This window comes from Ranitomeya variabilis, chromosome 3 (assembly GCF_051348905.1).
Source record: "Ranitomeya variabilis isolate aRanVar5 chromosome 3, aRanVar5.hap1, whole genome shotgun sequence".
Classification (NCBI taxonomy): domain Eukaryota; kingdom Metazoa; phylum Chordata; class Amphibia; order Anura; family Dendrobatidae; genus Ranitomeya; species Ranitomeya variabilis.
The window spans coordinates 341,919,108-341,946,452 of record NC_135234.1 but is presented as its reverse complement, the minus strand read 5'-3'; the positions used below and the strand labels follow the sequence as shown (position 1 = coordinate 341,946,452).

Genomic DNA, 27,345 nt, shown 5'->3' with positions numbered 1-27,345 from the left:
GGCAAAGGTTCAGAAAGTGAGTTACAGAGAAGAGAGCAAACCGACATAGAGTGTCAGAAGGGGCCCTGTAGTCTGAAGTACTACAGCCCCTGGAGAAAGATACAGAAGGAAAGAACATCGTTCAGTGAGCGTGAAGGAGAGCGAAGCACAGGAGCGTGATATCAGGGGAGACCAGCTGCGAACAAGCTACCTTCCTCTGAAGCACAGATAACCAGCAGGACCGCTGAACTGCAAGTTACCTATCCTCCTCAATACCCAGGAGACACAGTGATGCATAGGACCCAGGTCATGATAGAGATCCTGTAAAAAGGTTCGAGTCACCTGTCATACGGGTTTGTGTCCTATGCTATATGAGGGACAGAGAAGAACTGTGAGGACCTTATCAGAAGCCATAGGCAGTAAGGGACTACAACACCACCGTGCTAGAGGAATGCTTTTAACTCCACCTGGTAAAGGGGAATTCTGGATTCGCTTCCAAGCCGGCCGGACCCTGCCTGCCCTGTGATCTGGTGCCCTGGACTGTGGCTGCCTGAAGTCTTCAGTAAACCAGGTAAAGAGACTGCAAACCTGTGTCCTCGTTCTTTACTGCGCCATTCACCATCTTCCCTCTACACACCAGGAGCCCAGGGGATATACTTCACCTGTGGGAAGTTATACCATCTAGCTGCCATAACCCCAGAGGACCCCTTAAAGCAGCGTCGGTCCCCACTGACCGAACACCACAGGTGGCATCACGAACAAACTCTATTTACCAAATCCCTTTAAAGACTTTCCCCTTTTTACAAGGGCGCCCAGGGCCACGGACTGGGTCACTTCCGTGACATCCCCGTGAACACTGGACATATCAACTCTTCTCAGGTTCTCCTGACTGAAATCCAGCAAACAGCTACTTCTATTATGCTCAGTCCAGCTACTTCAGACTCCATTGCCCTCTTAACTCTGCTGTGTCAAGTTCCATGTTTACAAACTTGTCTCTACTACCTATGTACCTGATAATTATTTCAATTCTGCTATCCTGGAGCCATTGCACACTTACAACTCTGCAGTTCTTGTGTGTAACCAGCACTGCTGCTAGCAAGATACCGGTTTGCCTATACATCTCTACTATTCTTGTGTTTACTGCACTCCTACAGCAGTTAACTATAAATCTCTGTTGTTCTTGTACTATCCACACGTCAGGCTCAGCTGTATCCAGTGCTACCAGCTCCGCTTGTCCATCTGCGTCATGCATATCCTGCTGTGCTGGTCCTCCCTGATCCAAGTGCCATCTGGCAATCACAGCTCCACTGCATCTTCACTTCCATCAGTACTGCACAATCTGATCGACAGCTTACAGAATCCACCATAACCCCTGGTAATGTGGTTTACCAAGGAATGGGAGCTGGTCGAGAAAAAGCTGAAAGGAAGCCACCCAGAGCCTACTTCTCTCCATAGTCCAGAAAAAAAGATGTGCACTCTGTTACTAAGTTGGTGCAGGCATGAACTAACAGTCCAAGTAAGAGGAAAATCAGCCGCACTCAAATGGTTGAAACTTTTGCAAACTGTGTAGTTTCTTTATTCATATATACAAAAATATCACCAGGTGCTTATTTGGAAAATTATAGGTGGCGGGCCATTCAAGTCAGGTTAACGTTTCGACCAACATAGGTCTTTGTCAAAACCTCACTTCTGTCAAAGAGGTAAAGGAGAGAAGAGAGTGCCAATTCCCATAGGGCCAGATGAGTCAAGTTGGAGAGTAGCAAGATCAAAAAATTATTCATAGGGTGTTTATTCATGAGGTCTAGTAGGTGCCACCAGCCAGGGACCCGACCACACCCGACGCACGTTTCGCTAAGGAAAGCTTCGACCCCTGGACGAAGCTTTCCTTAGCGAAACGTGCGTCGGACGAAGCTTTCCTTAGCGAAACGTGCGTCGGGTGTGGTCGGGTCCCTGGCTGGTGGCACCTACTAGACCTCATGAATAAACACCCTATGAATAATTTTTTGATCTTGCTACTCTCCAACTTGACTCATCTGGCCCTATGGGAATTGGCACTCTCTTCTCTCCTTTACCTCTTTGACAGAAGTGAGGTTTTGACAAAGACCTATGTTGGTCGAAACGTTAACCTGACTTGAATGGCCCGCCACCTATAATTTTCCAAATAAGCACCTGGTGATATTTTTGTATATATGAATAAAGAAACTACACAGTTTGCAAAAGTTTCAACCATTTGAGTGCGGCTGATTTTCCTCTTACTTCTCTCCATACACAACTCATTTTCTGTTGAACACAGCAGCATTTTAACCAATAGCTATCATTGACGTGGAACCTTGCCAAAATGTCATGCCGCCCATGGATTGGTCCGAGTGAAAATGATGACAGGTTCCCTTTTGGCTGCTATTACACCATAGACAGCTTTCTGCCAATAGCTAATCCTTCTGACTTATACACCATACACATGGAGTAAGCAGGTCAAAGGGTATTAATATACTGTGCTATGGCACTGCCTTATCTTCTAAACAGGGTGGATAAAAATCAATGTTTTTTAAAAAAAATCAAAAAAATCGGATTTTTTCTATTTAAATCGGATTTTTTTGATTTAAATCGGATTTTTTTCAATAAACTGCTTTTTGAGGAAAATATTTTACCATCCAAAGGTTCTTCCATCATGAGATAAAGCGGAGTTGTTTAACTCAGTAGAATAAAGGCTGTATATGTGTAACATTCACAATGCCATGCTCTTCCAGAGGTTTCTGTAGGATGCTGACTATCCAACAAGTTTGGGCATGTCAACTGAATGGAAAAAGAAACTAAACCAAAAGTGAAACCAAGCTAGAAGTGTGGAATTAAAGGGGCAGTATGAACAAAATGTGGAGGCTATTAATAGTTTATACAATTAAGACATGCTGCTTTTAAACACCTACCTATTGCCATATAGTAAAACAAAAAAGATTTTTACTTACTTTGGGGTCCCCCCCTCACCCTGGCGTTAGATCGTTGCCCCTAGTTTCGTCCGTGTAACTATGGGCGCACATGCGCACTGCTCTCACTTCTCATTTTAATCGTGATTTATATTAAAAAAAACCTTTTGATTTAAATCAGTGATTTAAATCATGATTAAAATCATGATTTAAATCGATCCGATTTAAATAGAAAAAAATCTTTTGATTTAAATCGTGATTTAAATCATGATTTAAATCGGCGTGATTTAAATCAATCCACCCTGCTTCTAAAGGAATCAAAAATTGTGCAAAGAGAGGGAGGGAGAGATGGGGCAGTAGGGGGCACCTTTAGATAGCCGATACTGCAGATGCCAGCTGGTTCCCAAAGACTTTTGTTTAATATACCAGATTAAAAGGGGAGAGACCTGTCAGTCAAGTACAATGACACCAGAAGCTAGCGGTGCTGGAATAGTCACATCTGTGGATGTGGTCCCCGGCAGGATCTTCAGACTATATTTTCTCTTAAAGGGAACCTGTCACCCCGTTTTTTCGGTATGAGATAAAAATACTGTTAAATAGGGCCTGAGCTGAGCATTACAATAGTGTAGTTTGTGTACCCCGATTCCCCACCTATGCTGCCGAAATACGTTACCGAAGTAGTCGTTTTCGCCTGTCAATCAGGCTGGTCAGGTCAAAAGGGTGTGGTGTCCTCCCCCAGATCTTGCGTAGTTTTCCGTTGGTGGCGTAGTGGTGTGCGCATGTCCAAGGTCCAGAATTCTCTGCCAGGGGATTTCAAAGAGCGCGGTGTCCGTTATTGCATTGGTGATCGGTGGGCGCGGCCATCTTCCTTTGGCCGCGCGTGCGCAGAAGCGGCGCTGTGCTGGCCGCGACGCTCTGCTGGCCGCGGCTTCAGGAAAATGGCCGCGGGATGCCGCGCGTGCGCAGATGGATATCGCGGCGGCCATTTTCCTGAAGCCGCGGCCAGCAGAGCGTCGCGGCCAGCACAGCGCCGCTTCTGCGCACGCGCGGCCAAAGGAAGATGGCCGCGCCCACCGATCACCAATGCAATAACGGACACCGCGCTCTTTGAAATCCCCTGGCAGAGGATTCTGGACCTTGGACATGCGCACACCACTACGCCACCAACGGAAAACTACGCAAGATCTGGGGGAGGACACCACACCCTTTTGACCTGACCAGCCTGATTGACAGGCGAAAACGACTACTTCGGTAACGTATTTCGGCAGCATAGGTGGGGAATCGGGGTACACAAACTACACTATTGTAATGCTCAGCTCAGGCCCTATTTAACAGTATTTTTATCTCATACCGAAAAAACGGGGTGACAGGTTCCCTTTAAACACCGGAGTGTACCTGGCTGAAATGGAGCAGTCAGACTCTGATTTCTGCTGCCCTTTAATTAGTGAATCCCATTCATTTTGTATAGGCAAATAATGCCTATAGAAAGTAAAATGCTGTTGTCTAGTTACATTGACAGAAATCTACAGACACTGACTGTTAGTAGAATAGGTACCTGTGAGCATCTCCATTAGGCTGCTCCACTGCTGTAGCCTGGAGATACCTTCACAGTAATTCATATAGGTTATTTTGAGGCCACATTAGCAGCTCAGCATTCAGAAAGACAGGGTAGATATTATTGTGAGCAGCTTCTTCTTACCTCAGCACTCCAAATATCTCCAGTATAAGATCAGAAAGACAGGAAGGACACCAGATTGAATGGCCTCTTATCTCAGCACCACTGTATCTCCAGAATTAGATCAGAAAGACAAGGGTGGACAGCAGAGTTAGCAGCCTCTTCTCACCTCAGCACTCCTGGTAGCTCCAATATTACATCAGAATGACAGAATGGACGGAACTATGAATGGCCTCTTTCTTATCTAAGAATCCCTGGTATCTCCAATATTAGATCAGAAAGGCAGGGTGGACAGCAGTTAGAATAGCCTCTTTCTTATCTAAGAATCCCTGGTATCTCCGATATTAGATAAGAAAGACAGGGTGGACAGCAGCGTGAGCAGCTTCTTCTTACCTAAACACTCCTGCTGTATTGCCAGTGTTAAATCAGAAAGGGAGTGTTGACAGCAATGCATGAGTGGCTTCTTCTTATCTCTGCACTCCTGATATCACCAGTATTATATCAGAATGACAGTGGGGACAAGCAGTGTGAGCAGCCTCTTCTTACCTCTGCACTCCTAGCAGGGGCATAGTTAGGGTTTTTTGGTTCAGGAGGGATGAAACTTCTAAGAGGACCCATAACCAGGTAACCTTGGTTACAACTGGGTGACGCCCCCTAATAGTGGATGTAGGAGAACCTCAGCAGATGACCGCGCTGTTACTGAAAATATTTTCTATACAAAGACCAACATTGATATTACCGCCATATGGTCAGTAGTAGATACCAGTCCTATGGAACATATAAGAGATTACAGCACAGTTATAGATGGTGACTTACAGAGTACCTTCTTTGTGGTGGAATCATTCACTTTTCCCGTCTTTTCCATCTGGCCCAGACCGACATGACAACTTCTACAGCCAGGACTCGGCTGCAGAGATTACATCAAAGACACATTTCACGTCTCATATTTCCAGCCCCATCACCATCTAATCCCAACCTGCACAAACTCCTTATCCTGCTGATACTCTAATGCTGACCCGCTGCTGCCATGTGTCCTTATTACTGTACCTACTGCATGTTACTGTGTGCTATCTAGATGGTAAAACAAGCCTCTAGAATATACTAGTGCCGTGTGCAAGTGCCCTAGAAAAAAGTGACCACATTTTGCCAACTAGAAATTAATAATGCCCTGTGTGGCCCTTTTGACCGTCACAGTAACCCGAATTCCCCTATAACAATAAGAGTCCACTTTACATTTAATAATATGCCAAGTCTCCCCCTATACAGCTCCCCTATACACAGTATAATGCCCCCTCGCTGTATAGTACCACCCACACAGTATACTGACCGATTAGTGCCCAAACCGTTTAATGGCTCCAACACTGTATGATGGCCCCCTCACTGTAATCTCCACAGTGTATGATGGCGCCATAGATAGCCTCCATATAGTATAACGCACCAGATAGTTCTCACTACAGTATAATGCGCTCCCCATAGGCCTCCATACAGTATAATGAACTCCTCATAGGCCTCTATAGTATAATGCTCTCCCCATGGGCATACTCAATATTGTATAATGTACCCCCAAAGGCAGACTCTATATTGTATAATACACCCCCCATTGACAGAGTCTATATAGTATAATGCATTCCCCATAGGCAGACTCTACACTGTATAATGCATCTCCATAGGTACACTCTATATTGTATAATGCACCCCCCGATAGGCAGACTCTATAGTATAATGCACCCATCCGTAGGCAGACGCTATAGTATACTGAAGCACTCCATAGGCAGACTCTATAGTATACTGCACTCCCTCATAGGCAGACTCTATAGTTTAATGCATCCCCCCATATGTAGATGCAATAGTATAATGCATCCCCCCATATGCAGACTCTATAGTATAATGCACCCCCATAGGCAGACTCTATAGTGTACTGAACTCCCCATAGGCAGACTCAATATTGTATAATGCAGCCCCTATAGGCAGACTCTATAGTATAATGCACCCCCCAAAGGCAGACTCTATAGTATAATGAACCTGCCCACAGGCAGACTCTATAGTATAATGCAGCCCCTATAGGCAGACTCTATAGTTTAATGCAGCCCCCCGTAGGCAGACGCTATAGTATAATGCACCCCTCCATAGGCAGATGCTATAGTATAATGCACCCACCCATAGGCAGACTCTATAGTATAATGCACCCACCCATAGGCAGACTCTATAGTATAATGCACCCCCCATAGGTAGACTCTATGATATAATGCACCCCATAAAAACAATCAATAAATACTCACCTCTCCTCCTCGTTCATCCTCTGCTCTGAGTGCCCGCACATCTCCGGACCGCCGGCGCTGAGTGGTGACATCATCGCGACCCCTGTCAGTGTCTGCATCAGGGATGTCAGACGCTGACAGGGGGGGGATGATGGGAGAGGGTGCTTGTCGTTCCCACTCACACCACTGTGGTCAACTATATTGGCATCTAGCCGATACAGTTGAACTTGCGATGCCGGTATTAAATCAGAATTACATGGTAAACAGAAGTATGAGCAGCCTCTTCTTACCTCGTCACTCCTGGTATCTCCAGTATTATGCCAGAAAGACAGACTGGACAGCAGAGTGAGCAGCCTCTTCTTACCTCAGCACTCCTAGTATCTCTTTATGTCAGATAGACATTGTGGACAGCAGTGTTAGCAGCCTCTTCTTACCTCACCTCACCACTCCTTGTTTCTCTAGTATATCAGAAAGACAGGGTGGACAGCAGTGCTAGCAGCCTCTTCTTACCTCGGCACTCCTTGTTTCTCCAGTATGTCAGAAAGACAGGGTGGACAGCAGTGTTAGCAGCCTCTTCTTACCTTAGCACTCCTTGTTTCTCCAGTATATCAGAAAGACAGGGTGGACAGCAGAGTGAGCAGTCTCTTTTTACCTCAGCACTCTTGGATTCTCCAGCATTAGATCAAATAGACAAGATGGACAGCAGTGTGAGGGGCCTCTTCTTACCTCAGCATCCCTGATATCTCCAGCATTAGATCAGAATATCCACTGGGAACACATTCACAAAAAGGAGGGAACAAAGCTTCTACTACACATGCTCACAGGTACCAGTACTATTAACACTCTAGGACAGGTTTCTGTCAGTGTAACAAAGCAACAGCCATTATGATGTACCATGGTTATTAGTTCCCTAAACAAAATAAATGTGATTTGCCAATTAAACATATTTAGGAATTTATTCATTATGACATTTTCTTTCCTTACATGGTCAGATTCCTGGAGAACACCTTTACACAATACACACACCAGTTTTTATCACAAACTTAATCTCGCCACCCTTTCACTGCCTAGGGCCGGCTGCACACATTGTTATTTATCCATAGTGTATTTGCAGCATTTCCGCATTAGAATCCGAATGAGTTACATGCTGATTATTTTGAGGATTTCACCCGAGACAGTGCAAGATTGGAGACGGCAATGCATCTCACAAAGAATTTACTTTCTAATGTCCGCAAGGAGGGTCAGTTTATGTTCTGGTAATTTTACTTAGCTGGTATTATATTACACTGTTTTTTCCGCATGCAAATCCGCACAAAAAATCTGCACCAAATACACAGTGTGTATTTACCATAAACTGCTACCAAATGCCAACAGAGGGTCAATGCCATCCCTTTAGTTTTGGACATGGTGCCATTTGAGTAAGAAAAGTTCACATTGAAGACAGATTAGAGAAAGGCTTAATTCCCCTGTAAGGGGCAAAGCTTGCTCAGCCGATGTGGAGTCACAACACTATTCAGCCTTCCTAGCCCCAAATCCCCACTGATCAGAAATAAGTGGCACATGCAAAAGATATGAGATCAATGATAGGAAACCCTTCAAAGCTCTAACACTGCGCGGTATCCACAGGCCCAGAAAGGGGGCACATCTAATTGTACAATACTTACTAGTACAAACGCTAATCTTTATTGGAAGACAAATTGCAAGCGACCGAAGGCAAAACACAACAAGGTGCAACAGGCAGAAGCGATAGGGCAATGGCGGGCAATAGAAGAGCCATCTTGTCTACAGCACCCCATACCTCGTTGTCTTTCCTCATCTGTCCAATCGTCTATGTGGAGGTAGGTCAGAGAAAAGAAAATGGCAGATCAAAACATGGAGACAGTAGGCTTTACAAATCTATACTCATCTGTGAATAAAGACACATAGGTTATCAAACTTGTCAGTAGAAGACCAATCAAGTTTCCGTCTAAGAGGGTTGATGCTCGTATCAATTGGCTAGGTGAAATCAGAATTTTTGGCATTTCTTTGCCAAAAAGGGCAATAGGTTAAAACCAGGGCTGTGGAGTAAGAGTCGTGGAGTCGGAGTCCATTTTGGTGGAGTCGGAGTCATGGAAATTGAGGAGTGGGAGGTTTGGCTTACCCTGTTAGGGCTGTGGAGTCGGAGCTCAGTTTGGTGGAGTCGGTGTCATGGAAATTGAGGAGTCGGAGTCTTGCCTTACCGACCCCACAGACCCGGTTAAAACTCTACCACAACACATCTGAGGGTCTTCTCACATTGTGTTCTGCATCCATCGCCCATAGGCTGACATCACTGTTATCTCAGTAATTGAGGAATGGACAGGTCTTGTAAAGGTACTCCTGGACTTGTCTTTGCAAGAGTTTCAGACACATATGAATAGTTTGGGGGTGAAATCCTGCTGACAGATTCCCTTTAAAGCAGGGGTGCACAACCCGCGGCCCACATGTGGCCTGTACTGCCCCTAGTTGTGACCTGCGCAGTGCTGACCAGAATCAGTGGACTGCAATGGGCAGTGTCTGAAGAACACTGGGGTCCGGCAGCTACTGTGCTGCTCAGAAACCAATCAGCACTTTCCTTCACTGCAGAGGAGAGCACTCATTGGCTACTCCAGCTCCCATCAGTGGCACAGACTTTGTGACGGGAATCTGCATTAACCAATGAGAGTAACACAAAGCGCTGATTGGTTACTGAGAGGCGCCTATCACAGTCACATCCCTGCACTGTGTGGTAAGGGTACTGTAGGCCTGTCCACTGCAGGAAGGCTCTGATGCTGTGTTATTGAGGGACAATATTCTTCCTCAACTTGTGTAATGTGCTGTTCATCTTCATTTTAAGCACAATGAAAGTGTTTCTTTTTTGCCCCTACTCCCAGCCTGTGTACGGGGGCAGAGATTAGCAGGTGGCGGGTGGAAATTAACCATGGTGGGGCTTAATGATCCTGTGCGGACCAGAAGGTAATATGTACGTGATTAACCTGCAAGAGAAGACAGCTATGACACCGTGACTGGGGGCCCATTCATACTGGCAACTGCGGCTGTTAATCCATTGCCAATCAGCTTTTATTTATTGGCCTGTTTAACCCCTTCCCGACATAGCAATTTTTTGTTTTTGATATTCCGATTTTGCTGATACCAAACATTTATTATTTAAATGGAGAAAAAAAATTTGGAAATTTGGGAAAAAAGAAAATTTTTAATTTTTCCTTGTCTCATCATGTGGTGACCAAAAAACATAATTCCGGTGTTTCTATTTTTTTTCTCGTTATGTAATTTACAGATTGCATTAATTTACTTTATATATTTTGATATCAGACATTTGTGTATTTTTTTTAATGGCTTTATTTTTTAGTGATGAGCGAGTGTACTCGTTGCTCGGGTTTTCCTGACCATGCTTGGGTGGTCTCAGAGTATTTGTGACTGCTCGGGGGATTTAGTTTGTCGACACAGCTGCATGATTTACGGCTGCTAGAGAGCCTGAATACATGTGGGGATTCCCTAGCAACCAGGCATTCCTCACATGTATTCAGCCTGTCTAACAGCCGTAAATCGTGCAGCTGTGTCGACAAACTAAATCCCCGAGCATGCTTAGGAAAACCCGAGCAACGAATATACTCGCTCATCACTATTTATTTTTAAAGGAGCAAAAGGGTGGTAATTTGAACTTTTAGATTTTTCTTTTTAACGTGCTTTTTTTTCACTTTCTATTGTATTTGTTAGTCCTCTTAGGGGACTTGAAGCTGCGATTGCTTGTACTATACACAGCAATGATATTTGCGATATATAGCGAAAATCATGGTCTTCTATGAACGCCACCTACAGACTGGCTTTCACAGGAGTAAAGTAATGACAGGCACAGGAATCTTCAGCAGACCCCGTTTGTCATGGCAAAACATTGGCACTCTACGATCACATCACGGGCGTGCTGATGGGGGCATAGAAAGACATGCATCCTTTGAGAGATTGACAGCGTCATTTAACAGGCCAACAGCTGCGGGCTCCGCTCCACCCACAGCTGTTGGAGCCAGATGATGTCGGAATAATTCAGCCATCATCTGCCGGGGAAGATGCAAGCTTGGCTTGTGAGCCCACATCAAAGTCAGGGACCCGACATATGATGTAACTGTGCATCATATGTCAAGAAAGGGTTAATAAGGGAAAAAGGTTTGATTTGAACTTTTTATTTTTATAATGTTTTTAAAAACATTTTTTTTTTAACTTTTCACTGTATTTTGTAGTCCTTTTAGGGGACTTTGACTTTCCATAGGCCGATTGTTTGTACTGTACAAAACAATACTGAATTATTGCTGTGTACACTCCCTGACAGAAGTTATGTCGCTTATCCATGTTATGTAAATAAAAGCTTATAACCTGACGTTAAATTCATCCATTCATTGTATAAATTATTCTTTTGAAAGCTGAAACCCTCCAAAATGTGGTTTAGGTTAAGAAAATAAATTGGCATCAATGCAGAAATATTGATCACTTAATGGACACAGAATGGTCAGATTTTAGCAAGGCAAAAGTAATATGATATTCAAACAAATAATTAACTTAAAATACAAATATATGTTGCACAACATTGGTGAATGAAGTTGTGGTGCTATTAGTCATATTTAATATTTTGTGTGACTTCTATGAGCTTGAAGGACTGCATCCATGTGGTTCAACAATGATTCATTCAATTTATTAATGAAGTCATCAGGAATAGCAAAGAATGCAGTCTTACATGCCTCCCAGAGTTCATCTAGATTCTTTAGTTTGGTCTTCCAAGCTTCCTCTTTCATCCTACCTGTAAGGGTATGTTTCCACGTTCAGGAAACGCTGCGTTTTTGACGCTGCGTTTTTCCGCAGCGTCAAAAACGCAGCGTCCAGATGTTACAGCATAGTGGATGGGATTTCATGAAATCCAGACTCCACTATGCGTTAAAAAACGCATACGTTTTTGCCGCGAAAACGCATGCGTGGTGCGTTTTTTCGAAACGCAGCATGTTGCTACTATGAGCAAAACACGCAGGTACACCGCAGGTGACCTGCCAGTGACCTCAGGTGCAGTTTTGGTCAGGATTTTACCTGCATAAAATCCTGACCAAAGCCTGAAGCAAAACTGAACGTGGAAACATACCCTTAGAGTCATGTCGGTCTGGTAGTCGGGGGCAGGTATATCTCGCCCAGGTATTTGTCCTATGTGAATTAGGCCGCTCAGTATCTTCAGGATACCGAGGGGTTAATAAGTGCAGGAATAAAGGCTGACCAGCTGGAGGTTTCAGGTGTCAGCCTGGGGCACACAGAATGCCTGTCTGTGTGAGACAAATGTGAGTAAGAGCTGTGCTCATGACCTGTGTTATGTTTGCTGGGTGGGAGTAGCCCCCCCAGTTGTTAGATAGGAACGTGTTTGTTTAGTAAGTGCCGGACAGGCAAGGATTTATTTTTATGCTTTGTTTTCTGTATTTGCTTTCACTTTAATAAACCTGACCTGAGGTCAGTCTACCTGGAAACCTGCTGTCGCCTCAGAGTTTAATGCACAAACCACGTGACCTTTGACCCCAGCAAAGGCGATCCCGGAGCGTTTTGTTACATTGTGGTGGAGAATGCGGGCACTCCGTGGCACAGGCGACAGTATGGAAGACGTGGTGAAAGCCCTAGTACAGTCCGCTGCCGTACAGCAGGAAGCTAACCGCTTGATGGCCGCACAGCTGAAGGAGTTGGTGGACGTGACGACTGCAGACCGCCAGCTTCTCCAACAGGTGGCGCAGCGCTTGGTGAGCATGCCTGAGGCTAACCCGGAAGCAGAGTCCAGGAGAATCCATGTGAGTCGGTACTGGCAAAAGCTGACCGCAGAAGATGACGTCGAGGCGTACCTGACAACGTTTGAGCGGACAGCGTTGAGAGAGAAGTGGCCGAAGGAACGATGGGCCGATCTAATTGCTCCGTTTCTCTCCGGTGAGGCCCAAAAAGCTTACCATGACTTGGACCCGGAAGTCGCTCAGGACTTTGAGAGGCTGAAAGCTGAGGTCCTGGCCCGGCTGGGTGTGACGACGGCTGTCCGTGCACAGAGGGTACATCAGTGGACCTATCAGCCAGATAAACCGCCGCGGTCGCAGATGTTCGACCTGATCTACTTGATAAAGAAATGGCTGCAACCCGAGGTACTGACATCTCCGGAGATAATCCAGCGGATCGTTCTGGACAAGTACCTGAGAGTACTACCACCGGCGCTGAAAAAGTGGGTGAGCCAAGGAAATCCCGCGACAGCGGATCAATTGGTGGACTTGGTGGAGCGTTATTCCGTGGCGGAAGGACTACCTGATGATACCGCTACTACCCGAACTGTGCCTCCTCCTCGTGGAACCGGTAAGACTGTTCCAGGGATGGCGGGGGAAGGAAAATTGCCCAAAACTGTGGGGGAGGAACACTGGACTGCTCGCACCCCGAGATCAAGGGTGTCGGACTCTGGTTTCAATAGGGGGCCTGTTAGGTGTTTCCGTTGCCATGAGAAGGGCCATGTTTATGCGAACTGTCCTGTTACCACTGAACCCATGCAGTGCGACGTTACGGACTCTAAGAAACGCATGTCTTCGGTTACACGGCTAGTAAGTGTGAATGCGGGTCAAAATGATACAGCGAAACACCTGCGTGAATTGTCTGTAGATGGGAAAAATGTTGTGGCATTGCTAGACTCTGGAAGTGTGGTGACTCTGGTGAAAGCCAGTCTGGTGGCACTTCCATCTGGTCCGTCTGATAAATTCTCTGTAACGTGTGTGCATGGTGACACCTGCTCATATCCTACAGCGGTCATATGTATCTCCACTCCCTATGGGTCTGTGCAACACAAAGTGGGACTCGTTCCCACATTGTTACATGATATAATCCTGGGCAGGGAGTTTCCTCATTTCTGGCAGTTGTGGGAGAATCAGTTGCTCCTTCACGGTAGCTGTAACCGTGAATCTTCCCCCATGCCATCTGGAGGTCCCGAATTCCTAGACGAGACCCCACAGGAAGATGTTGCTGGGGAGGTTATTGAATCTAACCTTCAGTTCCCCTTCTCAGTTATGGCGGGGGAAACTGAGGAAACTGAGGAAACTCAGCGAGAGGCGGAGGCAGACAGCCATCCAGCACCCTGCCTACCCGATTTGGGAGTTCAGTTGGATGACTTCCACAGCGAACAAATGAAAGATCCTACCCTGACTCAGGCTAGGAAAAATGTAAAAGTGATAGATAGCGTACCCGTGGAACCTGACACTAGGCTAGCGTACCCGTACATGGTTCTTGAGAATGATTTACTCTACCAGGTAGAGAAAAAAGGGGAAGACACTGTGCAACAGTTAGTGGTACCCAAACCTTATCGGCGGAAGGTACTGGACCTGGCCCACGGACATATAATGGGGGGACATCTGGGGGTACAAAAAACCATAGAAAGGATATTGCATTGTTTTGTGTGACCCGGAATACACAATGATGTGCGTAACTATTGTGAGTCCTGTCCAGAGTGCCAAATCTCGGCACCTAAACCTCGGTTCCGTAGCCCTTTGGTACCCCTCCCTATTATTGGGGTCCCGTTTGAGAGAATTGGGATGGATTTGGTTGGGCCCCTTCCCCGGTCCGCACGTGGGCATCAACATATCCTCGTCATCATGGACTATGCCACTCGTTATCCCGAAGCCATCCCTTTGCGTAACACTGCTACCAAAACGATCGCCAAAGAGTTGGTACAAGTGTTTAGTCGGGTGGGAATTCCAAAACAGATACTCACCGACCAGGGGACTCCCTTTATGTCAAGGGTGATGAAGGAGCTCTGCAGGCTCTTACAAATAGACCAGTTGCGTACGTCTGTCTATCACCCTCAAACAGATGGCCTGGTTGAGCGGTTCAATAAAACCTTAAAACAGATGCTCCGGAAGGCGATAGACAAAGATGGGAAGAACTGGGATTACTTGTTACCCTATTTGCTGTTTGCCATTAGGGAAGTTCCCCAGTCTTCCACAGGATTCTCGCCTTTCGAGCTATTATATGCCCGTCGTCCCCGTGGACTGTTGGACGTCGCAAAAGAAACCTGGGAAGGTCAAGTCACTCCCTTTAAAACGGTGATAGACCATGTAACGCAAATGCAGGACCGGATTGCTGCTGTCATGCCCCTTGTTAGGGAACATATGTTACAGGCCCAGGGAGCCCAGAGGCAAAGTTATGATAGAGGCGCCAAGGTCCGTACGTTTGCACCCGGGGATAGGGTGTTGATCCTAATCCCTACGGTGGATAGTAAATTTCTGGCAAAATGGCAGGGCCCCTTTGAGGTCATGGAACGAGTTGGAGAAGTGAACTATAAAGTGCACCAGCCTGGTAAGAGAAAACCAGAACAGATTTATCATGTGAATCTGATAAAACCCTGGAAAGACCGCGCTGCCCTAACAGCGGATCTGCCCCGTCCGGTTTGCTCACCTACCATACCGGAGGTACAGATTGCCGAGACTCTCTCTGAACGACAAAAATCTGAGGTTAAGCAGTTTTTGTTACAGAACCAACAGTTTTTCTCGGAAAAACCTGGCCAGACTAGGCTAGTGAAACATGAGATTGTCACAGAGCCTGGTGTTACAGTTCATGTGAAGCCATACCGGATTCCGGAAGCACGCCGTGAAGCCGTCTCCCGGGAGGTGAAGGCAATGTTGGACTTAGGAGTCATTGAAGAGTCGCACAGCGCCTGGGCCAGTCCAATCGTGTTGATACCTAAGCCGGATGGCTCTATACGGTTTTGCAATCACTTTCGGAAACTGAATGCGGTTTCTAAATTTGATGCCTACCCTATGCCCCGGGTCGATGAGTTGATCGATCGGCTGGGTAAAGCCTGATATATTACGACCCTGGATCTAACAAAGGGGTACTGGCAGATCCCTCTGGCCGAGGCGGCCAGAGAGAAGACGGCATTTGCTACACCGGAAGGGCTGTTCCAGTATATCTACATGCCGTTTGGACTTCACGGAGCCCCAGCAACGTTCCAGAGATTGATGGATCGAGTCTTGAGGCCCCACAGGCAGTACGCCTCTGCCTACCTAGACGACATCATAATTTACAGCGTGGACTGGGAAGCTCACCTCCGGAAGGTACAGGCGGTGATTGATGACCTGAGAGACGCAGGCTTAACGGCGAATCCTAAGAAATGTCACATCGGCCTTGAAGAAGCCCGATACTTGGGCTACGTGATTGGCAGAGGAGTGGTTAAACCCCAGATCGACAAAATACAGGCAATTCAGGGCTGGCCGCAACCAGTGAACAAGAAACAAGTTCAAGCTTTCCTGGGCATTGCCGGCTATTATCGCCGGTTCATACCCAACTTTGCGGCCATGGCTACCCCCTTGACGGATCTTACCAAAGGGAAGGATTCCGTCATGGTAAAGTGGACTTCAGCGGCCGAAGAGGCCTTCCACAGTCTGAAACGGGCTTTGTGCTCTCAGCCCGTACTAGTGACTCCTGATTTCAGCAGCGAGTTTGTGGTGCAAACGGATGCTTCTGATACTGGTATCGGAGCTGTACTTTCCCAGGTAAGGGACGGAGTCGAACACCCGGTCCTCTACCTCAGTCGGAAACTGAATGTACATGAGCAGAGGTATGCCGTGATAGAAAAAGAGTGCCTAGCCATCAAATGGGCTCTCGACTCCCTCAAATATTACCTGGCAGGTAGGAAGTTTAGGCTGGTCACGGACCATGCCCCTCTCAAGTGGATGCATCTCCACAAGGACCGTAATAGTCGGGTAACCCGGTGGTTCCTTGCTCTGCAGGCTTACTCGTTCACGGTGGAGCACCGCCCCGGGGTGCAGATGGGGAACGCTGATGCCCTGTCCCGAGTACACGGTTTCGAGAGTATTCTTGCTCGACCTGAGTGGTCTGAGCAGGGGGGGAGGATATGTAAGAGTCATGTCGGTCTGGTAGTCGGGGGCAGGTATATCTCGCCCAGGTATTTGTCCTATGTGAATTAGGCCGCTCAGTATCTTCAGGATACCGAGGGGTTAATAAGTGCAGGAATAAAGGCTGACCAGCTGGAGGTTTCAGGTGTCAGCCTGGGGCACACAGAATGCCTGTCTGTGTGAGACAAATGTGAGTAAGAGCTGTGCTCATGACCTGTGTTATGTTTGCTGGGTGGGAGTAGCCCCCCCAGTTGTTAGATAGGAACGTGTTTGTTTAGTAAGTGCCGGACAGGCAAGGATTTATTTTTATGCTTTGTTTTCTGTATTTGCTTTCACTTTAATAAACCTGACCTGAGGTCAGTCTACCTGGAAACCTGCTGTCGCCTCAGAGTTTAATGCACAAACCACGTGACCTTTGACCCCAGCAAAGGCGATCCCGGAGTGTTTTGTTACATACCCCAAACATGCTCAATGATGTTCATGTCTGGTGACTGGACTGGCCAGTTCTTGAGCACCTTGATCTTTTTTGCCTGGAGGAACTTTGTTGTAGAGATGGATGTATGAGATGGAGCACCATCCTGCTGCAGAATTTGACCCCTTTTATGATTTGGAATATAAGAGGCAGCTAATACTTCTTGATATTTTAGGCTATGGATATTGCCTTCCACCTTGCAAATGTTTCGCACACCCCATGCTGAATGTAACCCGAGACCATGATCTTTCCAACACCAAATTTAACTGTTTTCTGGGTGTATTTTGGATCCATATGGGCTCCAGTAGGTCTCCTGCAGTATTTGCGGCGGCTGTGGTGTAATTCTACTGAAGATTCATCAGAGAAATCCACCTTCTGCCACTTCACCAGTGTCCATCTGTTTAGCAGGCTGTGGGACTTTGCAAATGCCACACGTTTTTTTATTTGCCTTTTGTTTAGTGCTGGCTTCTGGGCACTGATTCGACCATGGAGGCCATTTCGAGACAGAATCCTACAAACTGTTCTAGTTGACACAGGGACTTGTGGTGACCAGGCCTGTTGGAGCTCTGCTGCAGTGGAAGAGGGGCTTGCTTTGGATTTTCTAACCAACAAACGTTCCTCCTGAGCAGTTGTCTTGCGTGGTCTGCCGGACCTGGGCTTGTCAAACACATCTCCAGTCTCTTCAAATCTTTTTTTAATTCTTTGTACTTGACGCTGAGACACATTAAAGGTGCCAGTCACCTCTGCAGTGGATCTGGTCTTCAACCTCTTGATAATCCAGGCTTTAGTCGCAGGGTGGTTTTTTGGCATCTTGTCAGAGCTCAAGTTGCAGTTCAAGTGAAGGTCTGGGGTGCTGGGTTTCTTTTTATACACACACACTAATTGACCGATCATTTACTGAGCACAGGTGACGATGTAAACTAGGATTGGGTGCATTATATGACCAGGCGACAAAACTTTTGTCTTGCCAAAATCTGACCATTCTGCGTCCATTAACTGATCAATATTTCTGCATTGATGCCAATTTATTTTCTTAACCTAAACTACATTTTGGAGAGTTTCAGCTTTCAAAAGAATAATTTATACAACCAATGGATGAATTTAACGTCAGGTTATAAGCTTTTGTTTACATAACATGGATAAGCGACATAACTTCTGTCAGGGAGTGTATAGCAAAAATCATGTTCCTCAATACATGCCAGTCATGAGCTGGCTTTATTAGGACCACGCTTTATAATATGCATGGAGAACACCAGCAGACCCCCTGCTGTCATTAAAACCCATTGATTAGGTTGCAAGTGTGATAATGGGTGGTTATAGCAATCTCTGACACTTAACAGGCTAACAGATAAGGGTGCAGCCTTGCCCCACCCACAGCTGTTAGGGGCAGATGATGGCTGAATAATAAAGCCATCATCTGATGGGAAAGGAGACCTGCTATATGACATACCCCTATGCATATGTGAGCGGTGTGTGTGTGCTGCCTGTCCGATATGTGAGTGGTGGGTGTGTGCTGCATGTCCCTTATATGTGAGCGGTGTGTGTGTGCTGCATGTCCCTTATATGTGAGCAGTGAGTGTGTGCTACATGTCCCTGATATGCGAGCAGTGTGTGTGTTGCCTGCATCTGATATGTGAGTGGTGTGTGTGTGCTGCATGTCCCTTATATGTGAGTGGTGTGTGTGTGTGCTGCATGTAGCTGATATGTGAATGGTGTGCGTGCTGCCTGCGTCTGATATGTGAGGGTTGTGCGTGTTGCCTGTGTCTGATATGTGAGTGGTGTGCGTGTGCTGCATGTCCCTAGTGTGTGAGCGGTGTGTGTGCTGCCTGTGTCTGATATGTGAGCGGTGTGCGTGCTCTGCCTGTGTCTGATATGTGAGCGGTGTGCGTGTTGCCTGTGTCTGATATGTGAGCGGTGTTAGTATTGCCTGTGTCTGATATGTGAACGGTGTGTGTATTGCCTGTGTCTGATATGTGAGTGGTGTGCGTGTGCTGCCTGTGTCTGATATGTGAGTGGTGTGCGTGTGCTGCCTGTGTCTAATATATGAGTGGTGTGCGTGTGCTGCCTGTGTCTAATATATGAGTGGTGTGCGTGTGCTGCCTGTGTCTAATATATGAGTGGTGTGCGTGTGCTGCCTGTGTCTGATATGTGAGTGGTGTGCGTGTGCTGCATGTCCCTAGTGAGTGGGTGCGTGTTGCCTATGTCTGATATGTGTGCAGTGTGCGTATTGCCTGTGTCTGATATGTGAACGGTGTGTGTGCTGCCTGTGTCTAATATGTGAGTGGTGTGCGTGTTGCCTGTGTCTGATATGGGAACGGTGTGTGTGCTGCCTGTCTGATATGTGAGCGGTGTGTGTGCTGCCTGTGTCTGATATGTGAGCGGAGTGTGTGCTGCCTGTGTCTGATATGTAAACGGTGTGTGTGCTGCCTGTGTCTGATATGTGAACGGTGTGTGTGCTGCCTGTGTCTGATATGTGAGCGGAGTGTGTGCTGCCTGTGTCTGATATGTGAACGGTGTGTGTGCTGCCTGTGTCTGATATGTGAACGGTGTGTGTGCTGCCTGTGTCTGATATGTGAACGATGTGCGTACTGCCTGTGTCTGATATGTGAACGGTGTGCCTGCTGCCTGTGCCTGATATGTGAGCGGTGCGTGTGCTGCCTTTGTCTGATATGTGAGTGGTGTGCGTGCTGCCTTTGTCTGATATGTGAGTGGTGTGCGTGCTGCCTGTGTCTGATATGTGAGCGGTGCGTGTGCTGCCTGTGCCTGATATGTGAACGGTGTGTGTGCTGCCTTTGTCTGATATGTGAGTGGTGCGTGTGCTGCCTGTGCCTGATATGTGAACGGTGTGTGTGCTGCCTTTGTCTGATATGTGAGCGGTGTGTGTGCTGCCTGTGTCTGATATGTGAGCGGTGTGTGTGCTGCCTGTGTCTGATATGTGAGCGGTGTGTGTGCTGCCTGTGTCTGATATGTGAGCGGTGTGTGTGCTGCCTGTGTCTGATATGTGAGTGGTGTGTGTGCTGCCTGTGTCTGATATGTGAGCGGTGTGTGTGCTGCCTGTGTCTGATATGTGAGCGGTGTGTGTGCTGCCTGTGTCTGATATGTGAGTGGTGTGTGTGCTGCCTGTCTGATATGTGAGTGGTGTGCGTGCTGCCTGTGTCTGATATGTGAGTGGTGCGTGTGCTGCCTGTGTCTGATATGTGACCGGTGTGCGTGCTGCCTGTGCCTGATATGTGAGTGGTGTGCCTGCTGCCCGATATGTGAGCGGTGTGTGTGCTGCCTGTGTCTGATATGTGAGCGGTGTGTGTGCTGCCTGTCTGATATGTGAGTGGTGTGCGTGCTGCCTGTGTCTGATATGTGAGTGGTGCGTGTGCTGCCTGTGTCTGATATGTGAGTGGTGTGTGTGCTGCCTGTGCCTGATATGTGAGTGGTGTGCCTGCTGCCCGATATGTGAGCGGTGTGTGTGCTGCCTGTGTCTGATATGTGAGCGGTGTGTGTGCTGCCTGTGTCTGATATGTGAGTGGTGTGTGTGCTGCCTGTCTGATATGTGAGTGGTGTGCGTGCTGCCTGTGTCTGATATGTGAGTGGTGCGTGTGCTGCCTGTGTCTGATATGTGACCGGTGTGCGTGCTGCCTGTGCCTGATATGTGAGTGGTGTGCCTGCTGCCCGATATGTGAGCGGTGTGTGTGCTGCCTGTGTCTGATATGTGACCGGTGTGTGTGCTGCCTGTGTCTGATATGTGAGAGGTGTGCGTGCTTCTGAATATTAACACACAAATTGCTCTCCAAAGTCAGAGAAGGGTAACAAATATGAATCACAAATTGCAAAATGGCAAATAGTCCCTAACTGAAGACCATAAAATGTAACTTTTAATAATTTTACTAAAGGAAATCTGAAAACTCACACTGGTCAGTTTATCATAGTGGACACTGGTGTACTATTAATTAGACTCGTGTCCTATAAAGTGCTTATAGCTCGAATCCTTTGTTCAATTTCATTCAGGCGTATGGATCCGATGCAGCCGCTACCTACATACCACATCATAGATTCACTGACTAGTGCTAATAAAAGATTGCCGTAAGCCTCCCCAACATGTTTCACCAGCTTACCTGGCGTCATCAGGGGCTGCGGCAATAAAAGCGTGTAGTACGGGCTCAGGAGAAAGCCTAAGACCACCATACTACACTCTGTGTGAGAGCTCAGCCAGGAGCTGCGGACCCCTCCAGAAGGGGGGTGGTGGGGAGTTTTAGAGATCAGTGCGGGTCTCAGTGGCTGGACCACCACTGATACGCTTCCAATTAGAAGGGCACTTATATAATAACCTTGCACCCCTTCTAGTTCCAGCTATGTCCTTCTTATATTCTGGAGAGCAGACTCGCACACAGTATGTAAGTGTGGCCGCACTAGTGACTGTAGAGGCAAAGCTCCTCATGAGCATCTCTGCCTCTTCTTACGCATCCCATTATTTTCTTGCCTTGGCAGCAGCTGCCTGACTCTGACCACTACAGTGGCGTTTGCCACCACCCATACACCTCTTTTTCAGGGACAGTTGTACCCAGTGTATTACCATTTATGACACGTTTTTGACCTTCCAATCATCTATATTAACCCTTACATGACAGGGTTGTGCACAGACCTGTTGATGCCCCCTGGCAGAACAGTATCTCTGTCCGGCTCCCTTCACTTCTCGCTTTGGGCACATGTTTAAAATCGAACATTGCCAAGCCCTAATGACAGATTAGGGGACACGCTCCGTATACAAAGAATCGGCTTATTCTACTGGTACCGCTGCCTCGGGCCCACACTATGGCCATGTTCAGCGCCACAGACCTGCCTGGCGGTAACCCGAAGCACCAGGCCAGCCGCTTTATTTCAGCGCTACTAATCTAAGTTCCTTGTCCCTCGTATAATAGTTTGTAAATGATATATTTATTCATAAGCTTTTGGACAGGACAGTCTGTAAAGTACTACATAACTACATATAACACACTCCAACCCCCACCCAGACCCGTCTGTCTATCCTATATATCGGGCACGGAAGAAGAAATAATGACAAACATGAATAATACTCTATTTCAGGTGAAGGGAACACACACGGAGGAGCAGGGAAAAAGGAATACAATAGAGAGAAAGCAGCGCCCAAAGCCGTCCGCCATGGTGGCAATGTGAACACGACCTTACCCCGCAGCCGGATAGCGCCCCCTACAGGCCCCGTCCGGAATAGCGGCTGTGAGGGCACACAATGGGGGCGACGCCCCCACATCAGTCACCCGGCCGGCACTCACCCTTCTTGGCCTTATCTGGAGGGATGTTCTGGGCCCGGAGCCGCTGGTCCAGGATGTACAGCATCTCCCCGCCGAGGTTGATGAAGAGCAGCGGCAGTGTGCGGAGAGACATGGCGGGGCTGGCCTCCCGGGCACGGGGCTCACACACGGGGAGAACAGGCCCTACAGTCCCGCTCCCCTCCGCGCTCCGATCTCCCGGGAGCAGCTCAGGCCTCAGACGCCGACACTCGGTTGCTAGGTTTCCGGCTCAGCCAATCACAGGGCACCTTGCTATATCTGCGACTCTTAAAGGGGTTTGCTTCCCTTCGCCGATGTAAACTATAGCAATGGCGGTGTGTGTGCAGCATAGTGTGCCTGTCCCCGTGCCAGCATAGTGTGCCTGTCCCCGTGCCAGCATAGTGTGCCTGTCCCCGTGCCAGCATAGTGTGCCTGTCCCCGTGCCAGCATAGCGTGCCTGTCCCTGTGCCAGCATAGCGTGCCTGTCCCCTTGCCAGCATAGTGTGCCTGTCCCCGTGCCTGCATAGTGTGCCTGTCCCCGTGCCTGCATAGTGTGCCTGTCCCCGTGCCAGCATAGCGTGCCTGTCCCCGTGCCTGCATAGTGCGCCTGTCCCCGTGCCAGCATAGCGTGCCTGTCCCCGTGCCTGTATAGTGTGCCTGTCCCCGTGCCAGCATAGTGCGCCTGTCCCCGTGCCAGCATAGTGCGCCTGTCCCCGTACCAGCATAGTGTGCCTGTCCCCGTGCCAGCATAGTGTGCCTGTCCCCGTACCAGCATAGTGTGCCTGTCCCCGTGCCAGCATAGTGCGCCTGTCCCCGTGCCAGCATAGTGCGCCTGTCCCCGTGCCAGCATAGCGTGCCTGTCCCCGTGCCTGTATAGTGTGCCTGTCCCCGTGCCAGCATAGTGCGCCTGTCCCCGTGCCAGCATAGTGTGCCTGTCCCCGTACCAGCATAGTGTGCCTGTCCCCGTGCCAGCATAGTGCGCCTGTCCCCGTGCCAGCATAGTGCGCCTGTCCCCGTACCAGCATAGTGTGCCTGTCCCCGTGCCAGCATAGTGCGCCTGTCCCCGTGCCAGCATAGCGTGCCTGTCCCCGTGCCTGCATAGTGTGCCTGTCCCCGTGCCAGCATAGTGCGCCTGTCCCCGTGCCAGCATAGTGTGCCTGTCCCCGTACCAGCATAGTGTGCCTGTCCCCGTGCCAGCATAGTGCGCCTGTCCCCGTGCCAGCATAGTGCGCCTGTCCCCGTACCAGCATAGTGTGCCTGTCCCCGTGCCAGCATAGTGCGCCTGTCCCCGTGCCAGCATAGTGCGCCTGTCCCCGTGCCAGCATAGTGTGCCTGTCCCCGTACCAGCATAGTGTGCCTGTCCCCGTGCCAGCATAGTGCGCCTGTCCCCGTGCCTGCATAGTGCGCCTGTCCCCGTACCAGCATAGTGCGCCTGTCCCCGTACCAGCATAGTGTGCCTGTCCCCGTGCCAGCATAGTGCGCCTGTCCCCGTGCCAGCATAGCGTGCCTGTCCCCGTACCAGCATAGCGCGCCTGTCCCCGTGCCTGCATAGTGCGCCTGTCCCCGTGCCAGCATAGTGCGCCTGTCCCCGTGCCTGCATAGTGCGCCTGTCCCCGTACCAGCATAGTGTGCCTGTCCCCGTGCCAGCATAGCGTGCCTGTCCCCGTGCCAGCATAGTGCGCCTGTCCCCGTGCCAGCATAGTGCGCCTGTCCCCGTGCCTGCATAGTGTGCCTGTCCCCGTACCAGCATAGGGCGCCTGTCCCCGTGCCAGCATAGCGTGCCTGTCCCCGTGCCAGCATAGTGCGCCTGTCCCCGTGCCAGCATAGTGCGCCTGTCCCCGTGCCTGCATAGTGTGCCTGTCCCCGTGCCAGCATAGTGCGCCTGTCCCCGTGCCTGCATAGTGTGCCTGTCCCCGTGCCAGCATAGTGCGCCTGTCCCCGTGCCAGCATAGTGCGCCTGTCCCCGTGCCAGCATAGCGCGCCTGTCCCCGTGCCAGCATAGCGTGCCTGTCCCCGTACCAGCATAGTGTGCCTGTCCCCGTGCCAGCATAGTGCGCCTGTCCCCGTGCCAGCATAGTGCGCCTGTCCCCGTACCAGCATAGCGCGCCTGTCCCCGTGCCTGCATAGTGTGCCTGTCCCCGTGCCAGCATAGTGCGCCTGTCCCCGTGCCAGCATAGTGCGCCTGTCCCCGTGCCAGCATAGCGCGCCTGTCCCCGTGCCAGCATAGCGTGCCTGTCCCCGTACCAGCATAGTGTGCCTGTCCCCGTGCCAGCATAGTGTGCCTGTCCCCGTGCCAGCATAGTGTGCCTGTCCCCGTACCAGCATAGTGTGCCTGTCCCCGTGCCAGCATAGTGTGCCTGTCCCCGTGCCAGCATAGTGCGCCTGTCCCCGTACCAGCATAGTGCGCCTGTCCCCGTGCCTGCATAGTGTGCCTGTCCCCGTGCCAGCATAGTGCGCCTGTCCCCGTGCCAGCATAGTGCGCCTGTCCCCGTGCCAGCATAGCGCGCCTGTCCCCGTGCCAGCATAGCGTGCCTGTCCCCGTACCAGCATAGTGTGCCTGTCCCCGTGCCAGCATAGTGTGCCTGTCCCCGTGCCAGCATAGTGTGCCTGTCCCCGTACCAGCATAGCGCGCCTGTCCCCGTGCCTGCATAGTGCGCCTGTCCCCGTGCCAGCATAGTGCGCCTGTCCCCGTGCCTGCACATAGCGTGCCTGTCCCCGTACCAGCATAACGTGCCTGTCCCCGTGCCAGCATAGTGCGCCTGTCCCCGTGCCAGCATAGTGCGCCTGTCCCCGTGCCTGCATAGCGTGCCTGTCCCCGTGCCAGCATAGTGCGCCTGTCCCCGTGCCAGCATAGTGCGCCTGTCCCCGTGCCAGCATAACGTGCCTGTCCCCGTGCCAGCATAGTGTGCCTGTCCCCGTGCCAGCATAGTGCGCCTGTCCCCGTGCCAGCATAGCGCGCCTGTCCCCGTGCCAGCATAGCGTGCCTGTCCCCGTACCAGCATAGTGCGCCTGTCCCCGTGCCAGCATAGTGCGCCTGTCCCCGTGCCAGCATAGTGCGCCTGTCCCCATCCCAGCATAGCGTGCCTGTCCCCGTACCAGCATAACGTGCCTGTCCCCGTGCCAGCATAGCGCGCCTGTCCCCGTGCCAGCATAGCGCGCCTGTCCCCGTGCCAGCATAGCGTGCCTGTCCCCGTACCAGCATAGTGTGCCTGTCCCCGTGCCAGCATAGTGCGCCTGTCCCCGTGCCAGCATAGTGCGCCTGTCCCCATCCCAGCATAGTGCGCCTGTCCCCGTGCCAGCATAGTGTGCCTGTCCCCGTGCCAGCATAGTGTGCCTGTCCCCGTGCCAGCATAGTGTGCCTGTCCCCATCCCAGCATAGCGTGCCTGTCCCCGTGCCAGCATAGCGTGCCTGTCCCCGTGCCAGCATAGTGCGCCTGTCCCCGTGCCAGCATAGTGTGCCTGTCCCCGTGCCAGCATAGTGTGCCTGTCCCCGTGCCAGCATAGTGTGCCTGTCCCCGTGCCAGCATAGTGTGCCTGTCCCCGTGCCAGCATAGTGTGCCTGTCCCCGTGCCAGCATAGTGTGCCTGTCCCCATGCCAGCATAGTGTGCCTGTCCCCGTGCCAGCATAGTGTGCCTGTCCCCGTACCAGCATAGTGTGCCTGTCCCCGTGCCAGCATAGTGTGCCTGTCCCCGTGCCAGGCGCCCGGGTCAGGACTGGGCCTGTACGGGCTGTGCTGGGGAGGGGGCGCACATTCCATCACCCCTCGGACATTGGGCTGTGCGCACGTTCAGTATTTGCAGCAAAACCGCTGTGTACTGTGAGGTGTCTCTTTGGCCCTTTCACACATCAGTTTTTTGCTGTCAGTCGCAATCCGTTGCATTTTGAAAAAAAAAACATCCGGCAACTGATGCCGCAAGATCTGTTTTTTTTTTCTCATAGACTTGTATTAGCGATGGATCGTCTCACGTTTCATCCGTCGAAAATTGTCCGGCAGCCGGAGACAACGGACAAAGTAACTTTTTTTGTGTCCATCGAAAAAACAGACAGCAACAGAGCCATCGTTTGTTAAAATGGAAGCCTATGGGTGACGGATTCTATTTTTTTAACTGAGCATGCTCCGATCCAATTAGCCAGGTCCGCTAGTCGGATCTGTGGAAAAATGAAATCAGTCACATCAATTTTTCACAATCTGCGACGGATCCGTCGATCCAACGGATTGTGACTGACGGCCAAAAACTGATGTGTGAAAGGGGCCTAACTCATTTGAAAACACTGAAAGCGCTGACCTGCTGGAGATGTGAGGGTTAAACTGTGCATGGGAAACATAAGCTGCATGCGAGATTTTAGTGATCCACTGTACATGTCGGTGGGTGTGGGGCAATGGCGGCCTAAAAGCCCCTCCGCTCGGCCTTTATCCGCCCCAGTCATTCATATCGGAGGCGGTATGGGCCCTGTGTAATGCATGAGGTATAACAGCGGGCGCCATACCGGAGAGGATGCTGCGCCATACGCTCATGTGCGGGTATGTATGAGCTACGGAAACACAACAGCACCAGGCAGGGAAAGTGCTCCAGTGGATGTTACCACACAGGGCGCCGTGACGGGAACTATGGAGGGTCATCTATGTAGAAAGTGGGAATAACCCGGAGCACGCTGTACGAGTGACGGGGTAATAACAGGTGCCGGAACATCACTGCGCTCAGCATGGGCTCCAGAACTGCCGCCCTCAGCATGCACTGCACATTTGCCTTCTAGCGATGAGTGAGCGTGCTCAGATAAGGTGTTATCGGAGGGTGCTCAAACACTATACTACCACTATGTGGCGTGACGGTCGGACAGCTGAGACCTG

The 27,345-nt window shown here is 49.7% G+C and overlaps 1 protein-coding gene across 4 annotated transcripts in view; it reads right to left on the bottom strand.

Annotated features, from left to right (window-relative positions):
* The window catches only part of OSCP1 (organic solute carrier partner 1), a 55,793-nt gene extending 33,048 nt beyond the window's left edge, over positions 1–22,745 (bottom strand). For 2 of the 4 annotated variants that reach the window (XR_013223859.1, XM_077295861.1), the window contains exons 1-2: positions 22,499–22,745; positions 8,632–8,661 (exon numbers count right to left, since the gene is read on the bottom strand). Coding sequence is in view for 2 of the 4 variants with exons in the window: in XM_077295861.1 (XP_077151976.1) it covers positions 8,632–8,661; positions 22,499–22,610 (142 nt within the window). In the remaining 2 variants the exon portion in view is untranslated. Of the gene's footprint in view, positions 1–8,631; positions 8,740–22,498 lie in introns of all 4 variants that reach the window. The other 2 variants (XM_077295863.1, XM_077295862.1) reach the window with 2 other exon arrangements.
* Between the last annotated feature and the right edge of the window lie 4,600 nt (positions 22,746–27,345).